This window comes from Rhagoletis pomonella, unplaced genomic scaffold (genome assembly GCF_013731165.1).
Source record: "Rhagoletis pomonella isolate Grant_MI unplaced genomic scaffold, Rhpom_1.0 Rhpom_scaffold_00006, whole genome shotgun sequence".
Taxonomy (NCBI): domain Eukaryota; kingdom Metazoa; phylum Arthropoda; class Insecta; order Diptera; family Tephritidae; genus Rhagoletis; species Rhagoletis pomonella.
Window position 1 is genome coordinate 35279298 of NW_023458560.1, and position 27956 is coordinate 35307253.

The following is a 27956-nucleotide window of genomic DNA, read 5'->3' on the forward strand; positions in this document are numbered from 1 at the left end:
CGCAGCTTACTAAGTATGTAAGTCCGTCCAATGGAGTACATGAGCTATGAAAGCAAACCAAGTATACATATATGGGAGGCTATACCTCCAGAATTTTTACAGAGATACAAATAAGGTATGCCAAACTGCATCCAGGAACTTAAAAAAGCAAAAGTATACTGAACATTCTTTTTTCTCGTGAAAATTGTCAAAAAGTTATTAAAAATATATAAATGCAAAACTGTAACATGTGCACTAATTTACATTTTTGTCTGCTGGTTTTATTTTTGTTGTTGGATTGACTTCAATTCGTTATGAGAGAGGAAGAGAGGAAGAGAGGAGAGGAGTATGAATGTCGTTAGAACTTTGAAAGACAGTGGCAGCTGATATAAAAAGCGTTACACCATGTTAAAGTTTTGCTCGTCACTGTACCTACTTTGCTAGTAAGAATATTTGTATGTTTATCGTATTTGGTGTGTTAATCAATCCCACAACATAAGTTTAAAGTTAAGTTGTGTTTTAAATGCAAATAAATTTTTTTATGTGTATACATTTTTGATAGTGAGTGGTAAACTCTTCCTTCGGTACCATGTTTACTTCTGACCTATATCAAGCACTCTTTGCTATTAAAAATTGCCTTAGACGGAATTTCTCTAAGCAGTTCAAGCCAAAACGATTTTTTAACCAATGCTTATGCCTCTTTACAAAAAAGGGAGACCATTGGAAAAGTTTTCCACACTAGTTAGAAAACACGTTGAAATGCCTGTAAAAATAAGAGAAAATTTCCCGACAAGTTATTTTGCCACCTTCCAGATGTACCTAAAATGGTGTGCTTGTACCGAATATACGTTCAAATTTAAAAGGCTGAAAAGTGGGTGCAATTCTACTTGCTTTTACATCATTATTTCGCATCAAATGTTCGCGTGTCCTCTTCTTCTTTAGAATTTATTTTTTGCTCCCTCATGCTCTCACTTTTATAACGTCACACCCACCCGGTTGGTCACAGCTTGATTGGCGCAGTCTTGTATTCTATTACTATTGCGTTATTAAGTTGTCTCACATTATGTACAGCCGAAAATAAAAATTCTTCACAATGAAGCATATGACAATACGAGTGAGAGTGTAAGAAAACTCTCAACGACACTTGTTACGCGGGTGAGATTATTCCAGTCATGAGAACTTATGAGAATTCCACGATGAGAATGAATACCTACTCTCATTACTAATTAGACAGTGAAAATGGGAGTGAATTACTATTCTCATGAGACTTAGGGCCAAATTCACAGTGCGTAGTTAACTCAGAATCGCCAGACAACTACAATTTTTCGTACTGAAAATCTGTAGTTAACTGCCGATTCTGAGTTTATTACGCACTGTGAATTTGGACCTTATTCTCATCGTTTACGAGCACCTTTAGTAAATGCAATTTAGTAATTAAAAAGTAAAAATGGCGCTGATTTGAGCACAAATATTTTAGTAGAAGTCTTAAGTTCACCAAATAATTTTATAAACCTAGTCTATATATGTACATATTCATACATATGTATAAATTTTTTAGGGGAGATTAAATCGTATGGAGCGATTTTTTCCCCGACATCATTCCTAACAGATTCGGAGAATAAGTCCTAAGACATTGTCAAATGTAACAAATGCGATTAGTTAACGAAGAGGAGGTGCACAAGCGTGGGCCCCTCTAACACGACCATCGACCCTTAACCTAAAGAAGAATTTTTTTAGGTAGGAATATGATAATTATAATTTGGAACTTTCTACAAAAGCAGACTTCCCTTGGTTCGTTTGGCTTTGACAGCATTCTTTTTAGGAAGGGCGTTCCAATTAGGTCCTTATCTAACGTAATACCTGAGCATCTCCCCAAGAAAGACTGATCCAGAATATGCATTATACCTTGCTATAAACGGTACAAGAATAACCTCTTGAGAATTTCTGCTTAGGAGCTCATTGGCGACCCAGTTTTAGACCGCACGAAACACTGCACTACGTCCGACACTGCTGCCGAATTTTCCAGTAACTAAAATTCCCGGATAATTTGCGTTTCTAGCAGCAATATAAGCCTACTAATTTAGTCTGATTAGGAGATCGTCTACTGCATATAAGCGTCCAGGGAAAGGAAGAAAGGACACCTCTCATGGCTCTGATCTTCATTTGAGCGTTGCCCAAGGAAGATGTGATTTCACGTTCAAGAATCATAGCGCCGATCCAGCCCACAGTAGATGTGTGTATGCCTCTTTGGACTGATGCCCTTGAGATAGAGCCATAGGCAGTATTATCGATAGCCCCCTCTATTCCCGAGAGGGTACACAAAGAAATCTCCTTGGTATCGGTGTAAATATATAAAAAGAATATTGGGAATTCCGTTTTTCTAGATCTATCAACAGATTCACTAACTTTTGCATACTCAACTGAATTTCAACTTTCGTAGTTGATTTCCAAGAACACTAGAAGCGCGCTAGCTATAAACTATAGGATTTTCCATAGGGATAGTGGCTCATTATGCATAAGTACATATTTATGTGTAAGCAAATCGACTGTTACAATTCGATGTATACTACGGAAATGCATCTGTAATCTAATCTGTAAATTTCAAATTCAATTCAATTGCAATTTAGTACTTAATTTCGCATCATTCGCAATGCACACGTTTTCTAAACAGCTCGGCATATTCATTTTTGTGCTTACGGTAATCGTGAATTATGTACAGGCACAAGGATATTATACAATAGCAGCACCCGGCTCTATACGGCCCAACTCTAAATACACCACACATGTGAGTGTATCAGATGTGCCGATGAATGCGAAAATCAGAATTACTCTAAAAGGACCACAGAATTACATAGAGTTTACAGAAATCGATGTGCCGTCGAACTCTGTGCGCAGTGTAACATTTGACTTGGCCAATATTGCAGTGGGCACATACACTTTAGAAGCCAAGGGGCTGTCGGGAATTCTCTTCGAAAATGCAACGAATTTGGAATTCGTAGACAATTTGCCGCGGGTATACTTGCAAACTGATAAGGCAATGTATAAACATGGAGAGACGATACAGTTCCGTGTAATATTCTTAGATCAGTATTTATTACCGGCGAAGGTCAACCAACCCCTTTCTGTGCTAATTAAGGTGAGATAAGCATCATATGGGAATTTATTATTGTGAACTAATGTTTAATGGCAATATGCGTGTGTGTGTGTATTTTTTTTTCTTTTATAGGATTCTGAGAATAATCGCATTCAGCGTTTTAGTGATATTGTTCTAAATACAGGCGTCTTCAAGGGTAAACTAAAATTAGCTGAGTCTGTCGTCTCGGGTATGTGGTCTATGGAGGTTTTCCAAGGAGATATCAAGTTGGCAGAAAAATTTGTTGAAGTTAAAGAATATGAGCTGCCCTTATTTGAGGTGGAATTGGATGCACCCAGTCATGTGTCTTTTAATCAGGAAGCATTTCTTGTAACAGTGAGGGCGCAGTAAGTACTAGTTAGGATTATTTTTTATTAGAATACATATATCATTTGCTTCAAGAGTATCATAATCAAAAAAAATAAATAAATAAGAAATTGAAATTATCGCTACCTTTTCTTCAATATTGTGTAAAAATTTCGTAGCTGTATCGATTACCAGTTTCTCATTACAACCAAAAATGTATTAATTTTTTTGTGGGAGTATATCGGAAGAGAGAACGGAAGGTCGACTGTTCTCGGCAGCCGGTTCGAAAACGCCCTATATCAAAAAATGGCTCAAGAACACCCCCTTCAGAATTTGGTGAAAGAACGAAAAGACGGTATCTTATATTTCCTCGTGAATAGTATCATTTCGGTATTGGTGGGATTGACTTTAAGTCCACACTCCCTCTACCAGGGGTTGACGAGGCAGAGAGCGCTCTGCAAAAGGTCTCATCAGAATTGAGTTTACGGTTAAGGTTCCTCCTTGACGAGTACCTCTCGTTGCATGCCTGGTTATGGACGCAGCCCCCAACTCTGATGAGATAATTCTTCTTTCAAGGAGAAGTCTTATAAGCTCCACCAGAGGCCGCTCCAGCCCCACTTTTGAAAGTGAGCACACAACAGCATCTGGAAGAATATTGTTAAAGGCGCCCTCTACGTCAAGAAAGATGCCTAAGGTAGATTCCTTAAAGGGGGAGTCCTTTTTCAATTTTGTGCACAATTTCGTGAAGCGCAGTGTCCACGGATTTGCCCTTAGAATAGGTATGTTGACACTCCGACACGTCCTCAGAAGAAAAGCGCTGTCTGATATGAGCGTCAAAAAGTCTTTCTAGAGTTTTAAGAAGCACGTTAGGTTTATTGGCTTGAAGTTATTGGGTTTGACGTGAGAGAGCCTTCCACCTTTCGGTATGAAGATAACCCTAGCCTTTGTCCATCCTCGAGGAATGTGATAAAGGCGAAGGCAAGCCTTAAAGATCTCAGCAAGCAGTCGGCATAAAAGGTCGAAAGGGAGAGTATCCATTGGTCTATCCAAGTCTTCATGGTGCAGAGATGGTTCAGTTATCTTTTTTATAAAACCGTTTTGAGACAGCGGATTTGTTTCTGTGGGTTTACTCGCATTGCCGTCTATGGTTTGGGCTTTACCCACATTCCCTTTTTGGGTCTTGAGGATTATAGAGTAAAAGCCATAGCTTATTACATCAATATTGGACATAGTGCAGCAAATCAAAATTCAGCGGCTCCGCTGGCTTGGCCATGTCGTTCGAATGAAAGAATCGGCCAAAATCGCTTAGGCGATTACAGCGCCATTAAAGAAGAAGAAAAATTTTGGGCAGCGAGTCCTCATTGATCACAAATTTGATTCCAGTCAAGGATAGATTGTGAGTCGTAGGATAGTTAGAGGATCTTCAGAATAATTAATAGATTATTACAATTTTATGTGGTAAGCAGACTAACTGCAAATCACTCATAGATTACTAAAACTTAAGTTGCATAATTACCAAACTTAGACACTATGTATATAAAATTTGTATTTTTCTAGCTACACTTTTGGCAAGCCTATATCGGGAAACTGTCTATTAAAGATCATCTCAAAGGGAGAGCGACCTACCATCGAACGAGAATTTCCACTGATTGATGGAAAAAAGGAACTGTCTCTTCAACTAAGTGAATTTGGCAAGAAAATTCAGAGGATACAAATAAATGCCACCATACAAGATACTGTCACCTTAACCCAGCGTACAGTTTCGAAAACAGTTAGTATTTTGGCCAAACGTTATTTAATCGACACACCGCCAATGGCGCACGAATGTGATGGACCAAGCGACACATTCACCTATCGTGCGCGCATTACACACCTCAATGCAACGCCGGTTGATGTCGATGAAGAAATTTATGTGAAACTCGATGTGGACGTGAATGAAGAGCCTTCGAAAATTGTTAGTTATGCCGATGAAAATGGTGATATTGAAGCGGAAATTACGTGTTCAAACTACACTAATGTCAATATAACGATCGAATATAATGGAGAAACATCGTTAGGGGAAATAAGGCTCTCTCAACGAAGTAATGGCAGTCAAGGTGGGGTCTACGTAAGAACGCAAAAGTAAGACAAACGAGTTCGAAGTTGGACTTAAAACCGGAGACGCCAGCAAGAAAAATTTGGTGATTAAAAAAACGTTTGTTACTTTTTCAGTCCTACGGTGGGTAGCCCTATGGAAATACGTCTGGTGGCGCATGAGTCATTTTCTAGCTTTGTTTGTGTGATTGTTGGACGTGGCAATATCATTTATAATAACGTCATACAAGTGCCCAGCGGCGGCAGCAGCCGAAAGCATCAATTCTCTATTACACCAACACATGAAATGATGCCAAAAGCGCATATTTTTGCTTATTTTTTCAAAAATGGTAAAATGTTCTATTATGAGACTACATTTTCAGTAGAAAAGCAATTTGAAAATAGTGTAAGTAAAAAAAAAACTTTTTACTCATTTTTGCATTTGTTATAATTTCGCTTAAATTTTCAGATTTCCATCGACACACCTGAAACCGTTAAACCTGGTAGTATTATTTCCATAACTGTGGATACCGATCCTAACTCATATGTTGGCTTGCTTGGCATGGATAAGAGTGTTTTATTGCTTAGGTCTGGTAATGATTTTGATGCCGAAACGATACTCAATGGTTTGGAAACTGTGATAACAAAAACGCCAGAAGCTTATTTGCCGCCAAACAGCAGCTATCCTGGCGAAATTGCCGGTCTCGTAACAATGACCAATGCCCACTACGATGCAGGTGAGACCTTTTAAATTGTATATTTTATATGTACAATACAAAATGTCAGGAGTATACCTATTTTTATAATGACATATGTACAAAAGTACATACAGTGACTCAAACAAGCGACCATGTGTCGATTTTTTTAATATTCACAATGTTTTCAAGTTGTATTTTTTTGGTATTTTTGTATAAAAACGTTGCCCAAGCTTTGCCCAAAACCATATAAGTTCAAGTTTCAAATTTTATACATAATTTAGGAAAATTCCACAGATTTTCATCAAAATTGCACACTTTGTAATATGAATCTTTAGAACATTTTTTGGGTACGCAGTTTTGTAGCCCATACAATTTTAGTCTTTTGAAGTGCAAGTTTAAACCCGTTAAAAAATCGCGTTGATTTTTAATAAATATTTTTTGGTGACGGCTTATGCGGTTTTTTTTATATAACAAATGCAATTTATAAAAAGTAGCGTTGATTTTTCGTGCTTATATTGAATGTTCTATGAAACTGCGCACCCAAAAATGTTCGAAAAATTCAGATTAAAATGTTTGAAACTTTGATGAAAATTTGTTGAATATTCCTAAATTTTGTACAAAGTTCGAAACTTTGATTTATATGGTTTTTGCTTAAAGCTTGGACAGTATTTTTATAGAAATATAACAAAAAAATGTTACTTGAAAAACATTCGGTATATTTAAAAAAAAAATAATCAACACGTGGTCATTTGTTTGAGTCACTGTATCTACATTTTGTAACAAATCAATATTTTGCAAAGTGTGAAATAATTTTAGGGCGTTTGTTTAGGGCCTCAGCTATGACCACACCAGGGATGTGGCGAATATTTGCATTCGCATTCGTTATGCGAATGATTCGATGAAATGCTGTATCTCTGTAGTCCCTTCACCAATTCGCACCAAACTCGGTACGAACATTCCTTAGAGCCTCACTAAGAAACGCTTTGAAAATTTTTGAAATCTGACAAGAACCACGCCCACCTCCCACAGTAATTTACAGAAATACGAAAACTGCCATAAATTAGTAACTATATAAGCTTGTTTACTCAAAATCGATATATACAACGAGCTCTCAGCAGAAAATGCTACTTAGGGAAATTTTTAGGAAAATGGGCGTGCCACCGCCCACTTACATATGTGTATCTCGGTAACCAGTTTATCAATTAAATTTCCGAAATTTGAAAATTCCGATATTTCAATAACTAAACACGTCAACTTACAACAATTTCTTAACAAGACACAATATTATTGATTTTTATGAAATGGGCGTGGCACCACCCACTTATGACTACATACATAAATGTATATTGATACTGAAACTATATATTGTATTGAAACTGTTTGGCATCGGGAAAAATACTCTTGCTTATCATGCAATTTACTGAAAGGTAGATAGACGATATTTAATCCGTGCGCCGAGTATATAAAGTTCGGTTTCGCCTGAACTTATACTGCCTTACTTGTTTGAAATATAATATGCCCCTTTTGAACTTTGACTACTAGATTTAAACAGTGCAAGGGTTAAGCGCTCGTTCAATGTTCTAATAATTTACAAAATTTTTAAGTAATAAAAATGATGACTTAAGTTGATTATAGCGTTTTAATGTTATTCCTAACATTCGCATTCGCATTCGCGAATATTTCATAGAAGCCTCGGTCCCTATTTGCAAAACACTTGGGCCGCATATTTTCACAAACCTCTTTAGACGAATTTTTCAACAGAAAAATCTTTGCCATAAAAAAGCAATTTACCTCGTATTGACCAAAGCTAGTCGCTACTAGACAATTGCTTCCTTCAGACAGTCCCAGCAGTTGACAATAAAGGTCAGAATTAAAGGTACTGCGATTGGGCAGCAGCTCATAATGGATGCTGATTTGCCGCCAATCCCATCAAAAAGCAAAGCAAAATTTTTTTTGGCTTCATATAACATCAAAGTATTCATCTGTTTATCTTTAACAACTATATAAGCACACACCTGCATTATCTAAATAATCTCAATTGATTTTTTCAGAGCTAACACAAACTGCAATGGATATAAGAGCCAGAGCTTCAGCACCTAAGAAACGTGTTCGTCGAAATTTCTTTGAAACTTTTGCCTTCGATGATTTTATGAGGTATGTAAGCGCATTTGTGTTTGCTATGATAAGCGATAATTAGACCTGTTAAGAGTAAAGAACCTAAAGATATCTCAGGAAGTAGCATCCCGACTCTCTTATCTGCAACAGTTGGCTTAAATATACATATTTTCTTAAAAATTAGACGATAAGAAGCGAAATTCCAAATAATGAAAACCAATTTATTTTTTCGCGGTAAGAGAATTCATCCGAAAAATTTGCCAATTCTTATCTAGAATCGAATTGGCCACTGTGCCCCAAAACTAAGACACAACCCAGCGCCCATGAAATTACAAAAATACGTAAATTGTATTTAGTGCATTTTTTGTCATATAACATTTGTGGAGTGATAAGGAATTGAATTTCAATGAGCCCTTAATTGAATCAGATGACTTGTAGCTGTATGAGCTTAATTTGGACGGGCATCACAGGCAGCACAGACCTAGCTTTATCTGGGAACGAAGATTCGCCTAACTATTGAGGAGGGGGCACAATAGACCTACTGGTCGCAGTGCCATACCCAACCAACTATCTATCTAACTATTGAGGAGGAGGGAGGGCGCAAGCGAATGAAACCTATCCGTGAAGCCCTAAACATCTTCACGGAGGTTCTAAAATGAGTGCCGGAATATACTGCCGGGTACTGAACGTTAGGGGGGCACTAAGGTTACCTGATCTTTGCAGCATATTTCAAGCAGAAGTTTTCGGATACAGTCATTTAAGCCATTGGCAGGCTGGTCACATAAACAAGACTGCATATTATTAAGTGCTGGGTACGAAGAAATAGATGATAATGAAATAGCAGATGAGAGCTACCACTCTTACAATCATACAGGCAAAATACGCCAACGCTTGTTCGGGGCTATATGAAGTAAATTACCCACCTGCAAAACAGCAAAAATTATGTGCGAAAATAGCCGATGTAATTATACTCGCTTTTTGTTCCGGCTATAAAAAAAGGATTGCCGAGTTGTTACCCGATTGCTTGCGGGGCATATCCTGGTGGCTACTCATCCACTTGGAATGGATATAAGTAACGCAGACAGGTGCGGGAATCGTGGTAAGCTGAGAGCAACTTATACGCCGATGTTCTGCCCTGTCAAAAACATGACTAAAAGTCTTGGGAACCTATCGATTCGAGAAATTAGAAGACATATCAAAATTAAAGCGGAATTACTAATGAAATTTGGAAAAAAAAAACGTTGACATCCTTTGTGATGTCTACTTTAACGCTTAATGTTGAGCTCCTGTTTTTGTATAGTGCAACACACCGGCCAGATTAAACTTACCTAACTGATATTAGAGATTCCTATCAAACTTTGGCAATCAATTTTGTATGTGCCTTAGGGAGGTGTTTGAAATATTTGAAATCAGATAATGTGTAAGTGTTTTTATCCCTACATATCCATAACACCGTCCCGATCTTCGGTTGTTTATACTCACCAATTCAATAAAACTTTGAATACTCTTTCCAAATTCTCGACAAAATCGATCCCCCACAAATCGCAAGCACATTATTTGCACTTCGAGATGCTCAATAAAGATGACTGATTCTATGGAATCGAACGAAATTTTGTGACTAATAGTTATGCGCATCATACGGAACAGTTTCAGAAATTTCATTATATTTATCGATCTTGATATAGAAATATTTATAGATTTTGCGGTCGTTATATTTATTAATATTTTTATCGATCTTATAGATATATTTATCGATATAATAAGCGATATTGTTTTCAAATGAATCATCGATATTTTTATTGATATATTTATCGACATATTTATTGATATATCTATCGATATATTTATGTCGAAAAAAGCGAAACAGCCCTAGAATTCTAAAAATCTCGAAGCCGTCTCCAAAAATTATCGAAATAGTCCCAAAAACCCCAAAAATTCTTAAAGCCTCGAAGTATTCTCGAAGTAATCCTGAAAATCCCGAAGTAGTCCCGAAAACTGCGAAGTAGTCCAGAAGATCCCGAAATGGTCCCGAAAGTTCTAAAAATACCGAAGGAGTGTGGAAAATCCCAAAATAGTCCCGAAAGTCTCTAAAATCTCGATATAGTCTCTAAAACCCTAAACATCCCGAAGCAGTCTCGAAAATTCCGAAATATTTAGTCTCGTGAATCGTGGAATAGTCTCGAAGATCCCTAAATTCTCTATTTTTACACTGAGTAAATAGCTAGTATGTATGTATTTAGGATTTATCAAGTCATGATTACTAAGTGGTTTTGTATCCAGTATTTAGTAAAGGCAAAGTCTTTACTTTTGCTCGCGGTATTTAGTGAACCCAAAGTCTCAAAATACTTTTGTAGTCGGTGCTGCGTTAAAAAAATTGCAGAAATTTGTTCAGTTTTTGCAAAAGGGTATTCTCAATTTCAGTGTCGATGGTCAGGATACAGTCGTGGAGAAAGTACCAGACACCATTACATCGTGGGTGATTACGGGATTTTCAATTAATCCGAAAACTGGATTTGCACTCACATCAAGTCCAACAATTTTGCGAACATTTTTGGAATTCTTTGTTACAGTCAATTTGCCCTATGCCGTAAAAATAGGCAAGTAAATACTTACAAATACTAAACAAACACAAAATACTATATGTATGTATACTCACTTACCGCCTACGCATTTTTCAGGTGAAATAATTACACTACCTGTAGTAGTTTTCAACTATCTACATACAGACACGCGTGCTAGTGTCTCCATGGAAATTGAAAATGATGAATTTGAATTCGTTGCGAAATTAAGTGAAACAAAGTACACCATTTCTACGCATGTGCGTCGCGAAAAAACTACAACGGTACATTTTGCAATACGTCCAAAAGTGACGGGCATGATAACTCTAAGGATATCGGCAGAATGTCCTTTCGCCAGCGATGCGATCATAAAGCAGCTGCGGGTAGAGTACGAAGGTACCACAGTATGGAAAAATATGGACTTCTACATTAATGGAGAAGAGAGTAAAACGATTCAATTGAATATACCACAAAATAGTGTGCCAGGCTCTGAACACATTGAAATATCGGTTATGAACTTTTTAATGGGCTCTATGCTGAATTTAATCAATAGCGGTGAGAATTTCGATCGACTTATTAGAAGTCCCACAGGTTGTGGCGAACAAAATATGATTTATTCGGTGCCGAATTTATTGGTGTTGAAATATTTACAGGTGAGATTTGCAACAATACATACATATGTACATATCTGATAAGTGAGTGTTCATTCAAATATATCGTCGATGTTTTTGCAAAACCGCACATCGACCAGTTGCAAAACCGCCTAAATCGCCGTTGTGGCAAAAATGAGATTTGTTAACCCTGAAAAAAAAATCGTAAAATCGTTATTAAAACAACAGATTTGTAAAATAATAGCTAGAGAATATACCGCCTCCCAAAGCAATGCCTTCAAAGAAACGCCGTTTTTTCGCTCTCCTGTAAAATTTGAGTACCGTAAGATAGGCGGGTTTGCAATTGGGCGATGGGAGGTTTTGCAAAAACATCGACGATATGTATATTTATTGAAGTGCTGGGCCAGCACTGGACCGTAACAGTTACAACTTTTGTTAAAAAATCGCCCTTTAACAATTATTTCTTGACTGTTATTTAATTACTCCTTAAATAACAGTTTTTTTCTGTTTTTTATTTTATAAATCCAAAATAACAATTATTTTTGAGTTTTATCTAAATAATCAGCAAATAACAGTTATTTTTGATTTTTAAATTATTTATTTTAGATAACAGTTATTGAAGACTTTTACTTGTAAAAGCCATCAATATAAATCAGTCACTGACTTTTAATTTTAAAATCATATTTATAAAAGTCATTTGTATAAGTCGTAGTAAACACATTCTTAACTGCGAAAAATGGTAATGACTTTTATGCGTTTGACTTAAAAAATAAAAGTCGGTGACTGATTTTTATTGATGTCTTTTATAAATAAAAGTCTTCAATAACTGTTATCTAAGACATATAATACAAAAATCAAAAATAATTGAAAGGGTTAGAATCATAAGGGTCTAAGTGACATTTTTTGAAAATATAAGTTATACCTATATTTGTATAGTTAAATATAGTGTTTATGGAAAGAGTAACATTCATTTAAATTAGTTAATTAACCTTCATTCATTTAGGCAAAAATCATTTGAAATGCATTTACCCAGAATTTACAATAAGTAAGCAACTTTACCCTTAATTATCTCAAAAAAGTGTCAGAACTACTTAGATCCTTTTGATTCTAACCCCTTCAATTCTTTTTTTTTCATTTTGAGTAAAAATTACAAACAAAAATTTATTTCCAAATTTGATTCTCGGTGAAAAAAGAAATCGGTTGGTATGTATCACTTAGGTGTAGAACCTTTCCTACATAGTGAGTTTTTCAATCACAGTTTTCATCAATAACTGTTATGTTCGGTCCCTGTTTCTAAGTATAAGTTTAGAGGATGCTCGTGAAATGTTTATATTTTGCTCTAGCAATGTTTTGTACATACATATATTAACCAAACAATTGGTTAAACAACCTAAGAACATTTTAAAGTAAAATTAGCTAAAAAATATTATTAGCTTCCGTTGTCATGGCAATAGCAGGTTTTTATAAAAGTCACCAATATTTTTGTTAGTTTCAAAGCGACCCGGTAGCGCATTTCAAGGTCATTGAGCACCCTGCATTGCTTACAGTAGAAAATTGAAAGTTGGTATTACAAATATCAAAAAGAAAAATAGGAAGAGGCTGCCACGATTGAAATGCTTGGAGATCTCTCCATTCGTTTAGTTAGAAGACATCTCAAAAGGGAAGCTAAATAAATTACTAAAATTTTCAAGAAAAACGCTGAAACCAATTTTCGATGCGCGAAATTTGCTGGTACAAATATTTGCACTTAAATCACTTTTAATTGTTTTAAAAGCTATTCTGCGATCACCAACTTCAACTTCAAGTGGAAAAATCGCTGAAACTCGCCACAGAAAAAAAACTAAAAATGTCGTAAGTGATATTACTTCTATTTTTTGATAGGTAAACATCTTATGGGGGGGGCAATTTTCGTAACAACCCATCTTCAGTTGCGTTGCTAGTTGCTGAAACGATATTATAGATGGCAACTGGTAACTCTCAACTGGCAACTGCAGTTGCTACAAAGTGTGTGTTCAGGCAACTACATTTTTGTGGTAGCTGGGAAGGTTTTTGGAGCGTATTCAGGAGCGAAAATTGAAAACCTTCGAAGCATTAACTTTTGCTTACAGTGCAGGCAGTAGTAGTAAGGGAATTAACCCTTAAATATCGCCTGATTGAGGCCGCGCGTCCATGTGCCGCTGTCCCTCTTCAAAAAATAGTTGACTGAACGCAGAATTATTGCAGGCTTTTATTTAAAACTCTTTATTTTAATAATTTCATTTTACTAGCACAGCTTGTTTACAACCACTTGCTGGTTGCCGTTTCGATTATCGATAACTTTACAGCAACTAACAATAGTTGCTATTCGTAATAAAAATTTTCTTTTCAGTTGCGTTGCCAGCTGACAACCGAACCGTGGTTGCGTTGCTATCCGTAATCGACCCATTAGCTTTCGGTATAGACAAAATTTGCGTCAGCTTTTACACAGCGAACTCGATATTATTCGCTATTGTTAGAGCATCGATTCTGATAAGGTATTTTGTCTTTTTCCTGTTTAACTGAGCTCTTTGTAACGGCTATAGGATTTTCATCTGTTTTCCTAAAATGAGTACTACACGGTGGTGGTATAGAGTCTGTCACGTTTAATGCCATCTTATAGCCACACCTGTCCATCTTATCAGCTGTGGAGTTTTCATTTTATACTGTTAAGACCGATAACCGAGCAACGAGTGGTATTGGGATAGCCCAGTGATGCCACCGCCGCACGACACTATCGTATAATCCCCGATTTTACTAACTTGAATCCCATTTCACTCAATGCGCTTGATTAAAGGCTTGGGCGACAGTCGCTATTATTTTCTAAGAGCCTTTTTGTAGGTATAGTAAGTCGCAAGCCGCTTTTTAATTGTCTCCAACACATTACTTTTCGAAGTTAGTTTGAAATTCCGGATTATATTTAGACATTTCGCTGCGCTGAATAACGCCATTTCTGTTTTGGAGGTGTTAATTCCTAAACCTTTTCGGTTGTCGCTTATCGCTTTTATTCCCTTTTCCCACAGCGATTTCAGAATTTCATTTATCTTGCTTATCCAGACATAACTTAATATCCAGGATGCCGCCCTTGGTACAGTCATTAAATTCTAGCGATTTTTCTACAATAAGTACTAACATAGAATAGTCATCAGGGTTCTGTAAAGATACCTGTTAGTATTCTACGTTAATCCCTTAGGAGACTAATTAAGTTTTGGAATCTCTTCTTTGTTTACCCTCCTAGTAGACTCCTTCGCTGTCGCAGTTCTACTAAGTTGTGCCAGTTTAGATCCTCTCCTTCTGGAGCTCTTTCTTAAACGTTGTGAGACCTACTCCTAATTGAAGTTATGACTTTCGTTCTCTGGCGAGACAGTCCGCTGTCTTTACCAAGGGCGTTAACCTTTTCAATGCACTCAAAGACTAATGATGGTTTAATTTCATATGATACGCGTGCTTTGAGCTCAACCTGGCTTTTGCTTAGAATTGTCATTCTCTTATTTCGGTACCTTCTATGTAATATTAGCTCCGTCTGAAAAATGCTTCAATAGAAACAGAGATCCTGCCCCTGGCACCGAAGTTTATGGTTCCTATTACTCCTGGAGTTTTCGATACGCCTGTACATCCTAACTCTATTTTAAACATCCTCTCAAAGATTATGCTTGTGTCTATGTTATCTCTAGGAAATAGTACGCTAGCTTCTCCCTGTCTTACAAGTGCCTTTAGAATAACTATTGATAGACTTATCAACCTGCAGTGGTTTGCCTATGAGGGATTTGGTTTTCCCTGCATCAGATGTAAATACAGGCATCAGCTCCAGCCAAGCATTCGGTACATACCCTTCCTTAAGCAAAGAAATGAGAAAATAAATAGCGGCGAATTCTAATTCCAGAGTTTGATACGAGAACCCGAAATCTATGTGAATTTACTTATACAAATAACTTCTTACTTGTTGCTTCTAGTTACTAAATATTTTTTACATACATCTCACCATTTTAGAGCACCTCGATAACGAATAAAACGCTTTTCGAACAAACCAAAAGTTACCTCGAAATTGGTTACCAGCGTGAACTTACCTACAAACTTTCGGATGGTTCGTTTAGTACTTGGGGTCGTGAGCCCGGCATTACTTGGCTAACGGCATATGTAACGCGCATATTTGACGAAGCCAAATCATATTGTTTCGTCGATGATAATGTCCTTAAACGCGGATTTGAATTTTTAGCCAGCAAACAAGAGGCAGACGGAAGCTTCAGAGAAGATGGCCGATTATTGGATTTCGCGAATCTTGACAAATTGAGTGTAACTGCATCTGTGCTACTTGCTTTTCTTCAAAATCAACAACATACAACAGAAAAATATAAAAATATTGTGAACAAGGGTTTAGAATATGTGAAAAATAATGTGAAGCAAAGTAGCGATATGCGTTCAATTGCTTTGTCTTTGTATGTATTGCAATTGTGTCAAGATCCTATGGTCACTGAGCTACTAACAATATTGGAAGGAAAAGCAAAGACCAGCGGTAATTACAAATGGTGGCAATATGCTGAGCAGCCACGTAATATTGATGTTTATGTAACGGGTTATATACTATTGACATTGATGGAATTGAAAAAACCAATTGCTCCAACTATCAAATGGTTAGTATTGAAGCGGAATAGTAATGGTGGATTTGCGTCGACCTTCGAAACTGAGGTGGGACTGCGCGCCTTGGCCACCTATGCCGCGAAGTACAAGGAAATGGATAGCAATTTGAAGATTGATGTGCATGCGCAAGGGCAACTGCTACAAACTTTCGAAATTGGAGAAAATAGTACAGATCTTAACAAAAAAATTCAGGTAAATTTACTTACTAATCTGGGAATAAGCGCCTTTTTAGTTAAATAACATTTGTTCCCTTTTATTTCAATAGCTTCCCAAGCATATACGAGGATTAGAATTCAACTCCATTGGCAAGGGCAAGGCAACTTTCCAAATTAATTATCGCTACAATAGCTTGATACCTGAGAAAACCGTTTTCGAAGTAAACTCTTCGATCTCCAATCCATCGGCTATAAGAAAAACATTAGAAATCTGCGCACATTTACATTCCATTCATGTGGAACGCACTGGCATGGCGGTTATGGAAGTGAACTTGCCGTCTAGCGAACAGGTAGCGCCCGATTGCTGCAACCTCAGCTATACCAAGCGAACAAAGGTAAAAAGACAAATGAAAAAATAGACAATGTATTTTTTAAGTAAAACTTGTTGTTGACTTGGGAAATGTTTACGTTAAATAACGTGGACAGATAACGAACGGCTGCGTTGAACACAACTAGGGCGGGAGAGACAAGGATATATACAAAGAAAAACATAATGATAGGTATAAGGATATCGACAGAGACAGAAATAAAGGCAACGACAAAGACAAATATTAAAACACGGACAAAGATTATGGTTCAGACTGAGGAGATGAAGGTGAAGGGGAAAGATAAAAATAAGGATAAGGATACGGATAAGCATAAAGATAGAGATAGAGAAGATTAATATTAGGTTTAAGAATAAGATTAAGACTGAGATTAAGATTAAGATTAACATTAAGATTAGGATTAAGATTAAGATTAAGATAAAGGTAAAATATAATTTAAATGAACTAAAAAGAAACATTTTAAACTTAAGTATTAAATCAAGAATTATCAAATTATTTTTTTAAATTAAATTATTTTTTGTAAAGTAAAATTGAATGTTTAGCGCAAATAATGCTTTTTGAATAAGTTTCCTAGGTATATAGAAGTTGGTAAAAAAAATTCAATTGATTAAAAAAATACATTTTTTTATAAAACAAGAGTCGAAATTTTACAAAATGACCACTTTATTTTGTTGCCCAATAAGTTCTCTAACTGCTGTCAAAAAATCATAAGATTCGAATGAATGGTTGCTGAAATATTTCAAAAAGTGTAAAAGCCTGTATAAAAATTTGTTTGCAAATAACTCGTCAAAAAAATAAAATTAGCGCAAAATCGTTGGTGTCAATATTGCACACCATGTTAACTTTCAAAAGCGATCAATGAAATATAAAAAATCGAGAAGTTAACTTTGGGTGGCCCACTTGAGAAAACTTGACTTACTTTAAACGAGGATATGAAATACATAATAAGATATTTGGTTTCAACGTATAGAATTTATTGAGGCGTTTGAAGAGGGTTGCCACTTGTTAAGTTAATTTTAAATTCAAATTTTTAATAAGTTAAATTAATTATTAAGTTGGGTATCAAGCGAAATGGTTTAACAAAAATTTATTTCTGAAATATGTTTAGGAGAGTTGTCACGTGTTTAAAAGTCAAATTCAACTTAATTGATCAGTTGGTTGCAATATGTATCACAATGCCAAACAAAAGAGATTTAAAAAGATTTAAGTCTGAAAATACTTTAAAAGAGGTTTGCCACCTATTTGAAAACTCGCATTTATTCAACTTATACACAAGTTGTATTAAATAAATATTAAAATATGAGTGCCATACACGATCCAGAAAATAAAGGTAGCGCCATTCGCCGACCGCTAACCCTCTCTTCGTCGATTTGACAGCATCCACCTAATCGCTGACGTCATAAAATACTTTTGTTTACATTCCCCTGTTGCCAAGGCATGAATCGCACCAAATTTAGTGGGTATTCAAAACGCGAAAATTTTTGAGTTTGGTTCTTGGCGCGTTTTCAGTGCTTTTGTTTTTAGTTTCAAGACACCAAATTAGAAAGTCTTAAAAAATGGAAGCAAAATTAGAGCAATCGTAAGTGTGGTAAGCAACTTTACAAAAATTTAAACACAATGGCACAGTGACAATCATAATCATGTCAGAAAAAATCAACCGTCGTGCAAGAAATATTGATTTGTATTAATTTGAATCGGCATCCTTACAATAAAATTATGTATGCATATAAAGTCTATAAAATACACCAATAAAAATTTGGTGCTTTTTCAAATTCAAAACTTGGCAATACTGCCTTTTGTCCGATGCTTCCTCTTTTTCTTGTCGAGTTCGTCTTGCTCTCTCATTCTGGTATTTATTGACGTCACGGCCAGTTACTCTCAGCTCGATTGGCGCAATCTTGTATTCTATCATTCTTGAGTGCCATACGTAAGTTTTAGTTTGAAAATAATTTTGATTAGGATTGCCATCTATTCGAAAAATAATATCTATCAGCAGCATTTTTTGTGAAGGTCATCAGATCTGCACCGTTACCTCGAATTTCAAAAAATGAGATGTAAAATAAAAGCACTTGGCCGCTAGATGTGTAATAATTTTTTTTTGAAGTTAGAACTTTTTTTAGCTGTGCAGGGTGATTTGAAATTTGATGCAATGAAATATAGACACCATGCGAGACCTCCCTTCACTCAGAAATGGCTGGACGTATTATGATGAAACATCTGGAATATTTGTTTTGGTTTCTGAATAAAGTTGCTATCCGTTTATAAATTTAAATTCAATGTCAGTGTTTTAACGTCATGCGTTCTGTTCACTAGTTTATAAAATTTGTTGTGACTTCTTGCTTAATGAACTTTACGTGTATTTCTTTGCTATTTTTTTAGATGATAAAACGGTCAAAATCTAATCAAAAACTGGACATTTACTTCGAGGGATTCTCAAAGGATTCTAGTGATTGTCTACATATACCAATGGTGAAAGTTTATAATGTAACAAATCAAAAAGCTGGTTCAATTGTTATTTATGATTACTATAAGAAAAATTCTATGGATAAATACTTTTATGAAATTTAGACGAAAAAATTAAATATTTATGGCTTTAATTATAAAAAATACAATAAGTTTAAAGAGCTTTATAAAGTGACTTCTTCATACAAATTTTCGATTTATAAAGCAGCAAAAGTGTATTTTATTTTTTATCAATTTGGGTGTTAGACTTTATGTCTATATGTAAATATGTAAGTAGAAAGTTCAAAGGGTGTATGTAAAGTAAGGCAATAATAGAAAAAAAAACAGATCCTCAGCCATATAAATGGCTAAATATGATAAAATCTACTATCTGAACAATCAGTGGTATAGGAAGTATACGTTATGGATAGCCGAGCTTTTCTCTTTACTTACACGATAATGAATAAATAGTTCACAAGATTTTGGGGTTTAATTTGTCTAAATTAAGGAGTTTTAAAGCAAAGCCTGATATCTGAACAATCAGTTGCATGGGAGTTATAACTAATAGTGGGCCTATCATCGTGATTTTATTACTAGTGCTTGTATAGTTCATTAGTAAATATCTCACGAAATTTCAGAATGGTAGCTATTAAATTCAGGAGCTATATCAAAAAAATGCCTATCTCAACAATCAGTTTTATGAAAGATATATCTAATATAACACGGATGTTAGTAGACTTTGTTTGATTACTCACAAAATTTTACGGTTTTATCATTCAAGCTGAAAGGGTCTTAAAACAAAACCTCATATCTGAACAATCAGTTGTATATGAGCTATTCGAAGCTGTCTACTTCCCAACATGCATATAAATAAAAGAATAAATAGCCTTGTCTTTGACATCGAAAAATCTTGGCATTACAAAGATTATGCTCTATCTGTCTTCTTGGAAATTGAAGGTACTTTCCACAATATCAGCCCGGTTGCAGTCATCACGCTGGTATCGTTTGTCAACAATCTCCACTCTGATCGAAGACTCCTCTGTTGTTGACACTTTGCTTAAAAATAGAAAGAAGCGGCGACAAAGTGGTAGCCTACGCCGATGATATTACCATTACGGCTACAGAAAAATATTACTACAAAATAAACTCTCGCGATTGTGCAGCAACCGTCGTTTGGGAGTAAATTCCACAAAATCATAACTGGCACTATATATAAGGAAACAAAGGCGTCCATCACTCCGAAATATCAACCTAAACGGTTGTTCATTGCAGGGAACTGATCAGGATACATATCTAGATCTAAATAGGAAATTAAATTGCGGATCTAGCATCGATGTACGGATTCGCAAAGTCATAACTGCTGTATACTCCTGCACCTCCTGCTATTGGCCAAAACTGCGGTCTGGAGCCCAAAATCGTAACGTGGATCTATACCGTGTTGGTAAGACTGATTTTTTTCTACGGTGTAGTAGTTTGATGGGATGCTCTCCAATGAAGTTAAAGCGAAGAAAATGGACAAAGTTCAACAGGATAATAACAGGAGCCATGAAGACAACAGCCACCAAAGCGGTCAACACGCTACTAATATTTTTCCCAACGGATCTGTGTGCGAGAATGTTGGCATGTTGAACTGTCATTGGGCTTACCGCGACTAAGAAATGGACGTATCCACACATAGGTCACTCTAAAATTTTAAATGACCACAGTTTCCTACAACCAACAACAATCCACCCACCCACACTTCCCGCATCAGTGATACGTTGTGATACGATTCCTCGTCATGATATCTGCATTTTTACTGGCCGCCAGGCGCCTATATATCCCTGGGAAAATTTTTCTGACTTCAAAAGTAGCTGCTCAATGCCGCCGATCTCTTAATGGATGATACATTCAACGCACGCATAGTCGGGGTACCTGGCCATTGGAACAGATATAAGGGATACTCTCGGCATCCCTCTTCAAACATTTACATACATTTTTACTGAATGAAAAATTCAAAGAATTTTATGCGCATCGTACTAAGTAGATGTCTACTTAATCTATGGAGGCCGGACATTCGCATAGTGAATAAAGTTCCCTCCGGACATCGTCTGATTGGGCGACACGCAGCTAGAGTGGACTTACCCCGGAACGACCACTTGCAGAAGCTGCATGGATGATGAGGAAGAAGAAGCCATCAAACATCTCCTCCGCCTTTGCCCGGCTCTATTGAAACTGAGAGCAAAAGCTCTTGGCAGTTATTCCTTCAATGGCGTCGATGACCTCAAAGTGATGGATGTTAGAACCATATGCACTATTTTGGTAACCACCTGGTGGTTCGTACGGGAACGGGGATATCACAAAGGACTCCGAGTCTAAGTGAGTCCACATAGCACTGCCGTCCAACCTAATCATACCTATGGGAGCTATGTACTGTAATAATCCGATTTAGCCGGTTCCAAAAAATGATTAATACACCCGCTTACCAAATTTCAGTCAGATATCTCGTAAAGTGTGGGACTAGATTGCGCTAAATCGACTCAGCTCGACGTTCTGATCATTTTGGTATACTTTTTTTTTTATGGGTTTATCTCTTTTTATTCCGGTACTTACATACATACATACAACCGGAGCTAGGTTATAATATGTATGTGTAATTTCATGTTCACGAAAGGTATAAAGAACGGCTGCGCTACGGAAGTGAAACTTCTCTTGATTCATTTCTTAATAGGAATAGTTCCGTAATCGTGACAGCAGTATATTGCGTTCTACTGCACTTAGCATAACATAATATATATTTTTTTAAATTGGAGTTATTTTTCAGAAACATATTTTTTCTTCCTTTTTTGGTAGAATTTTGTCTTCTTCTTTGTTAATTAAATTTTTTTACAGTTCTTAGCGTTTATTGTTTTAAAAACATATTTTTTTAATTTCATTGAATTTTTAGAGACTTATTTGTTTTTTTTTCATTTCTTAATTTTATTTTAGATTATAGATATTATTTTAAAAAGAAAAATATTTTTTTAGTCCCATTTAATTTTTTGCAATCTATTGTATTTATTTTATTTTTTTATTATTTGTCTGTTTTAATTTAATTTTTAGTTTATATTACTTTAACTAGGAAAATATTTTTTCAATTCTATTCAATTTTTAGGAACTAATTTCATTGAATTTTTTATCGTTTTTCTTTTCTGTTTTGATAAATGAGCGCGAACGGCAAATATTTGGCATTTAGTTTGTCAACAGCAACAGTAAAATGTCGAACGTACTTGTTTCTGTTTCTGCTGCAAATGTACTGATTACTATTTCTCTTATTGTTAAAATCAGGATTGCAGAATTCGGTTTATGTGTATGTTCTTTGCGACAGTGCAAATCAAGAGGAAGAAGAAGCATCATAATATTTATTTGGGGAATCCTCTTTTTAGTTGTCCATAGTAATTCAAAATTAGTCATAACGAAATGAAAAACAAAAGAACGTTCAATTCTTCATATATGATTGAGCTTCTACTACACTTGAAAGGTATAAAAAACTGATAAAACGCTGCATGTCTAAGCTAAAAAGGGAATATATTGAAAAACAAAATACCATTTAATGCAAGTAGTTGCTTGACGTATCAAACTGCGCTCGTATCAAGTTTAAACATGGGTCAAAACCAAGAAAATCACAGCAGAAGCTTTATATAATCCTAAATATATGAATACATTGATCATTGGAAGCTTTCAAACTAAAAGTTTCAGCAGAATAAACTTTCCAGGCAAACACAACGCCACACTAACACAAAGCGCAACTTAAAGCTAGCGCGCCAACGTTCAAGCCAGTTTCTGGCGCCGACACTTAACATGGTCAGTTAAATCAGTAACGATTCAGAGCGCGGCAAGTGAGCAACACAAGTTTCGCAAAAACCATTAACACGCAGGCGCAAAGTATTAAACGAGAGCGGTCGGACAAGCGGACAAGTGAGTTAGTAAATCAGTGGAATACGTGCAAGTGGGCTAAGTGAATGTGAATATATTACAAAATTCAAGTATTGCAAAATATATAACTACTCGAATATACATACATATAAATGAGCATACAGAGTTGCGCTTAATCAATAAGTCAACGAGTTTGGCTAATTGTAAATAGCAAAATTGTGAATGGTGGATAAGTGAAGAAGTTTTTGTTTCAGAAGAGTGGCGAAGCAAATCATTGTACCACCAGTAGTAGTCGTGCAAATATTAATGTGGGTGCATACACACACACATACACACGCATTAGGTCACTGTCATACAACAAATAAATATATCCAGAGCTTCATACAAAGCCCAAACGAAGCATTGACCACCAAAAAATAAATAACAGAAATAAATTTTCGATGCTGACGAAGTCATAAAGGCAAAGTGTGTGCAAAAGGCGTAGCGAGTGTTGAATGTCAAACAATACTAAGTGGGCAAACCAAAAAAAAAAAAACAACGATTATTATACAAACACTGAATAGTGCAAGTGTACAACAACAAACAAGCAAAAATATGTTACGCTATCGGTGTAGAGCGACGCCGCTGCCGCTTAACTGCTTCACATTTGTTTTGCTCTTCTTCGTTGGTACTTTGGTGCATTGGACGCAGTTGACTGCTGGTCAAGGGTTAGTATATCGTGCCATGAAGACATTAACATTTGTATGCATGCATGTACGTAGGTTAACTATTTAGTATGTATCTTAAAGTTAAGTGCGAAATGTGATGTGAAAACACTTACATACACAAATAAGACAAAGGAATGCAAACATGAATGCATGACGAATGAAGCGATTAACGAATGGAATGAATGAGTACCTAGCTAAGTAGTCGAAAGAGAGCAAGGAGGCGTTACTTATAAATTCATTTTTACATATGTATATATGTAAATATTTTTAAGAAGCTAAAGATATGTGCGAATCTCGTTTAGCGCTCTGTTGTAACAGCTGTCACCTTACGCTCGCTAATTGTGCTTATATAGGTAAATGTCTAATTAACTATAACTTGTTATTTGTCACTCTAAACTCTAAATGTGTAATTGACGCATTCCTCTCTGAGTCATTCCAAAAATTTTGCAAAATATCTTGTTATTTGCTTTGCTGTTTGCTTTTGGGGCATTAAGTGATCTCATACCCAGCAGAGAACCCTACCAAACAGCATATGCACACACATACATATGTATGTAAGTAGGTGCACGCAACGCATCGCTTCGCTGCGAAACAAAAGACTTAAGCGACAAGCGGGTAAATACGTACATATGTATGTACATACATACAGTGACGAAAATGAAAATAAGTAAGAGACATTTTAGCATTCTTTGGCTATTCGTTATCTAACAAAAACCGTGTAAGTCAAAATTTAAATCTCTATACAAAAATTAGGGAAATTCGACAAAGTTTCATCAAAATTTTGAGCTTTTTAATTAGGTTTCCTGGAAATATTCTGAGTATGCAGTTTTGTTAGCCCATTCAATTTGAGTCATCCCAAGTGCAAATTTTAAGTACCTAGTCCTTACTGTCGATTTTTTGGCCATTTTGTTGTAGCGAAGGTGTTGCGCATTTTCTCCATACAAAAAAAAAAATGCCGAATGCGCGAACAAAAAGTTGCCAAAAATCAACAGTAAGTCCTAGCTACTTCAAATATTTATGCACTTTATTACACTAAAGTTTAATGGGCTATAAAACTCCATACTCGGAAAAGTTCTAAAAAATGTCATTAAAAATTTAAGATTTTTACCAACATTTGTTAAAATTCGTCGAATTTTTATAATTGTTTTAAAAAGTTTGAAATTTTGATTTATATTTTTTAACTAAGAAAATTAGCCATACCTTGCTAAAATGTCTTTTCCCTATTTACATTCTCGCCACTGCACACAAAGCAAAAGTGACTACATATTTAGTTTACGTATGAACGTTCCTTAATGTTTGACTAACTAAAGGCCAGTAATAGTTATGAAGCACTTGCCTTATGTGCACCGTAAGTATTAAGTAGAGATCTGCACAGGAAGTGCACTTGGATATACCCAAACAATAAGTGATCTATAGTGCTTATAATAACTATATTACACCCACACATTGACAAGCTTTCGTTATTCATTTTTTTAATATTTAATTTTATAATTTTTTGTATACAAACATATTTCATTCTATAGCAAAAACTACAAAACACAGAATTTCAAACTTTGTAAAAAAATTCAAAAAAGGCAACAAAGTTTTATAAAAATTTCACACTTATTATTCAGAACTTTTAGAAACTTTTTGGATATGCAATTCAATTCTAGGTGACAGAAAACCTCCCTGCGGGGTACCTTAGCTCACACTACGCTGGAAAGAGGCTGTGACTGTACGCTCGGTGAGCATGCGGGAGACAAGCCTATTTAAGTTTATATGTATGTAAAGGGTGTTTTTCTGAGAGGTACATAATTTCCAACTGAAAATTTACTTTATTAGAAAGATATTTTTATGTCATTAATTTCGTGTATGCAGGCGCCGCGGCCGCACAGTCGGCGATTTACCAGCTAGCGGCAAATAATAACTTTAAAAGTCAATTAGACTTCTTCAATCGATTTTTTACTATCCGACAATAAAATTAATTGTTAAAATGATTTTTTTTTTTATAAACATTTTTCGCTCGTTACTCATTTCTTTAAAAAAATTACAAAAAATGCATACATATTTAGAAAAGAAAAAAATCAGATATCTGACCTATCAGAGTCCTTAACAGCAAGCTCATAAAAACTTTTTCCCCATATAATACTTGTTTACAAATTAAATGTGTAGTTAGTGCGACCTTTCATGTACTATGTATAAGCGCCAGACTTAGGATGACTTGCGCAACTCTCTAATACGTGCGTATGCATATATTTGCATGCAATTAAAAATAAAAAGTGGAAAAAACAAGAACTAAAATTAGTGAATACCGCCAAGAGATTTAATGTTTCTATTTCTTAGCCTAATAGGCAAACAGTTACAATTTTATGTTGATTGTATACTATGTGTGTATGTTTGTAGTTGAAAGCTTACAAGAAAACGTATTTTTGTAGGTGCTTTTATGGTAGTTTCGATTTTATGTTCCCACACGTTACCACTAAAAATTTATATATGCAAGTCCATACATGTATGTAGGTACATACATATAATTTGCAAAAGTACTTACTTATGTATCTGAAAAAATCTCATTTTCCGGCAAATTAAAAGTACGCCAGTATTAAAAAAAGTTGTGAATGAATGAACAGGTGTATTTAGTAGCCAGCTGCGAAGTATATGTATGTATCTACATACGTATTTATATAATAATAACAAGAAGAAGTGGGTTGATATCAACTTTTCGGACTTCAAATACTATGTATGGGAATGTTAAAGGTGGTAGACCCACAAAAATGTATGTATGTATGTTAGGGCGGGTCAATTTTTTCTTTTGACTATTTAAGCACCTTTTTACGACACTACAGCAAAATGCAAACAAATCTATTTTCGCAATTTGACAAACTCCAAACTCATAGTTTCTTTGGCAAATTTTCTTTGAATTAGAAGTAGAATCCTTCTGTTTTATACGCGCATAGTCGAAAAAATCTCCAATACAAATTGCACGTACATTAGGATGGTCTAAAAAAAAAAGGTAGAGTCGAATTGTAAATGTTCTCATTCCCTAGGACTGTTCTATTTTTACTTTATTTGAAAATTAAAAGAATTTTAGAGGTCGCTTAGATTTTTTCCTGTATTTTATACGGGGAAAAACAACTTTTCGTAGATATAATATAGATCTCAATATTTTTCGATCGGAAAACTCTAGTTTTCTTCAGGAGGTCACGAAAACGGCAGGACGATAAAAAATTAAAAAAAAAGGTCTGGTATAGGAAAACATCGAAGATGCAAAAGATAAACGTTGTCCGAATCGAGCTGGAATGCCCCATATACATACATAAGTAATAAATAGCATGTTATTCTTACACTGTTTACTTATTATTATTATAGCTCTCTAAAGTACATATTGTGAACGCCTACAATTTAAGTTAAGCGCAAAAATTTTGACTGTACAAATTGCACTCGAAAATTTATAGAAGTCTAGTTTATTTGGGCAAACTGTTTAAAAAAAATAAATAAAAAAAAAACGTGTTAATCATCAGGTCTTTTATATTTTTAGGTTGCGTAGGTTGCACTTTTAGCATTGCGGAATTAACTGACGTACACGCCAACACTGCGTTAGTGTTTTTTTTTCTGACATTCCGATTTCATATTTTTTTTTGCAATTGCTGCTGAATTATTTTTATAACAGTTTAAAAGCAATATATTTTTCACTTAAAAATTCGCTTAACTAATTAAAGTTCGAAAAATCAACTAGATAACATTAATTTAATTTAAATAATTTTTTAGCACTCAAAAGTTACCAATGTATTAAATTTCATTCGATCTTAGCCATTTTTCGCTTCTTGCATAATCATTGCGCAAGCGCTTGTAGAAGCTGCTTATGAACTGCTTTTTGCTGCAATTTCTATATATGGAAGGCTGTTGCTTGGCTTGATTGATTTGTGGGAAAGAATGTTGATATTGTCTCAAACGCTTTGAAAAAGTGGTTTTCGTGCTTTCGTTTTAAGCGTGTGACATGCTTTTGATATTAAACCAAATAGATTTTCGATTTGCTAAAATTTTCCATTCAAAAAAGTTTCCCTGGTTCATTTAACTTTTGGCCTACTTATGAGCTGAAATAGTTATAATAAGTACTGCATAGGTGTCTTGGCTCTAAATTACAAAGTTGATTCATAAAAATACACCGTAATCGTTAGCCAATGCTGCTTATTTCTTAACCTTTTTATTTGCCATATCATTCTTTTTCTTCATTTCCTTTTTGTCTATGTAGTTTCCGCCCACCTTTTTT

The 27956-nt window shown here is 35.3% G+C and overlaps 3 protein-coding genes across 3 annotated transcripts in view; all 3 read left to right on the forward strand.

Moving 5' to 3' along the window:
- Positions 1-3205: 3205 nt before the first annotated feature.
- Positions 3206-5544, forward strand: LOC118741675 (CD109 antigen-like; the record flags this gene model as incomplete). Its single annotated transcript, XM_036473649.1, is given in 2 exon segments — positions 3206-3459; positions 4976-5544. Coding segments are annotated over 2 exon segments (723 nt in total). The 3' UTR covers position 5544.
- A 91-nt stretch (positions 5545-5635) lies between these two features.
- On the forward strand, positions 5636-19292 carry LOC118741882 (CD109 antigen-like). The gene is made up of 8 exons (XM_036473859.1): positions 5636-5897; positions 5961-6228; positions 8241-8343; positions 10726-10901; positions 10983-11515; positions 15479-16318; positions 16392-16676; positions 19047-19292. Exons 1-8 carry the CDS (start codon positions 5649-5651, stop codon positions 19233-19235), a joined length of 2643 nt encoding a protein of 880 aa, XP_036329752.1. The 5' UTR covers positions 5636-5648; the 3' UTR covers positions 19236-19292.
- A 3619-nt stretch (positions 19293-22911) lies between these two features.
- Positions 22912-27956, forward strand: part of LOC118740647 (CD109 antigen) — a 158186-nt gene continuing 153141 nt past the window's right edge. Inside the window, 1 exon segment of the mRNA XM_036472259.1 lies at positions 22912-23710. Coding sequence (XP_036328152.1) covers positions 23598-23710 — 113 coding nt within the window. The 5' untranslated portion in view covers positions 22912-23597.

Bases quoted from the DNA above. Each gene is read 5' to 3' on its own strand.
- LOC118741882 (XM_036473859.1), top strand. From the start codon at position 5,649: ATGGAAATACGTCTGGTGGCGCATGAGTCATTTTCTAGCTTTGTTTGT. The intron at 10,902-10,982 runs GCAAGTAAATAC...CGCATTTTTCAG, and splicing joins GCCCTATGCCGTAAAAATAG to GTGAAATAATTACACTACCT. The intron at 11,516-15,478 runs GTGAGATTTGCA...TCACCATTTTAG, and splicing joins TGGTGTTGAAATATTTACAG to AGCACCTCGATAACGAATAA.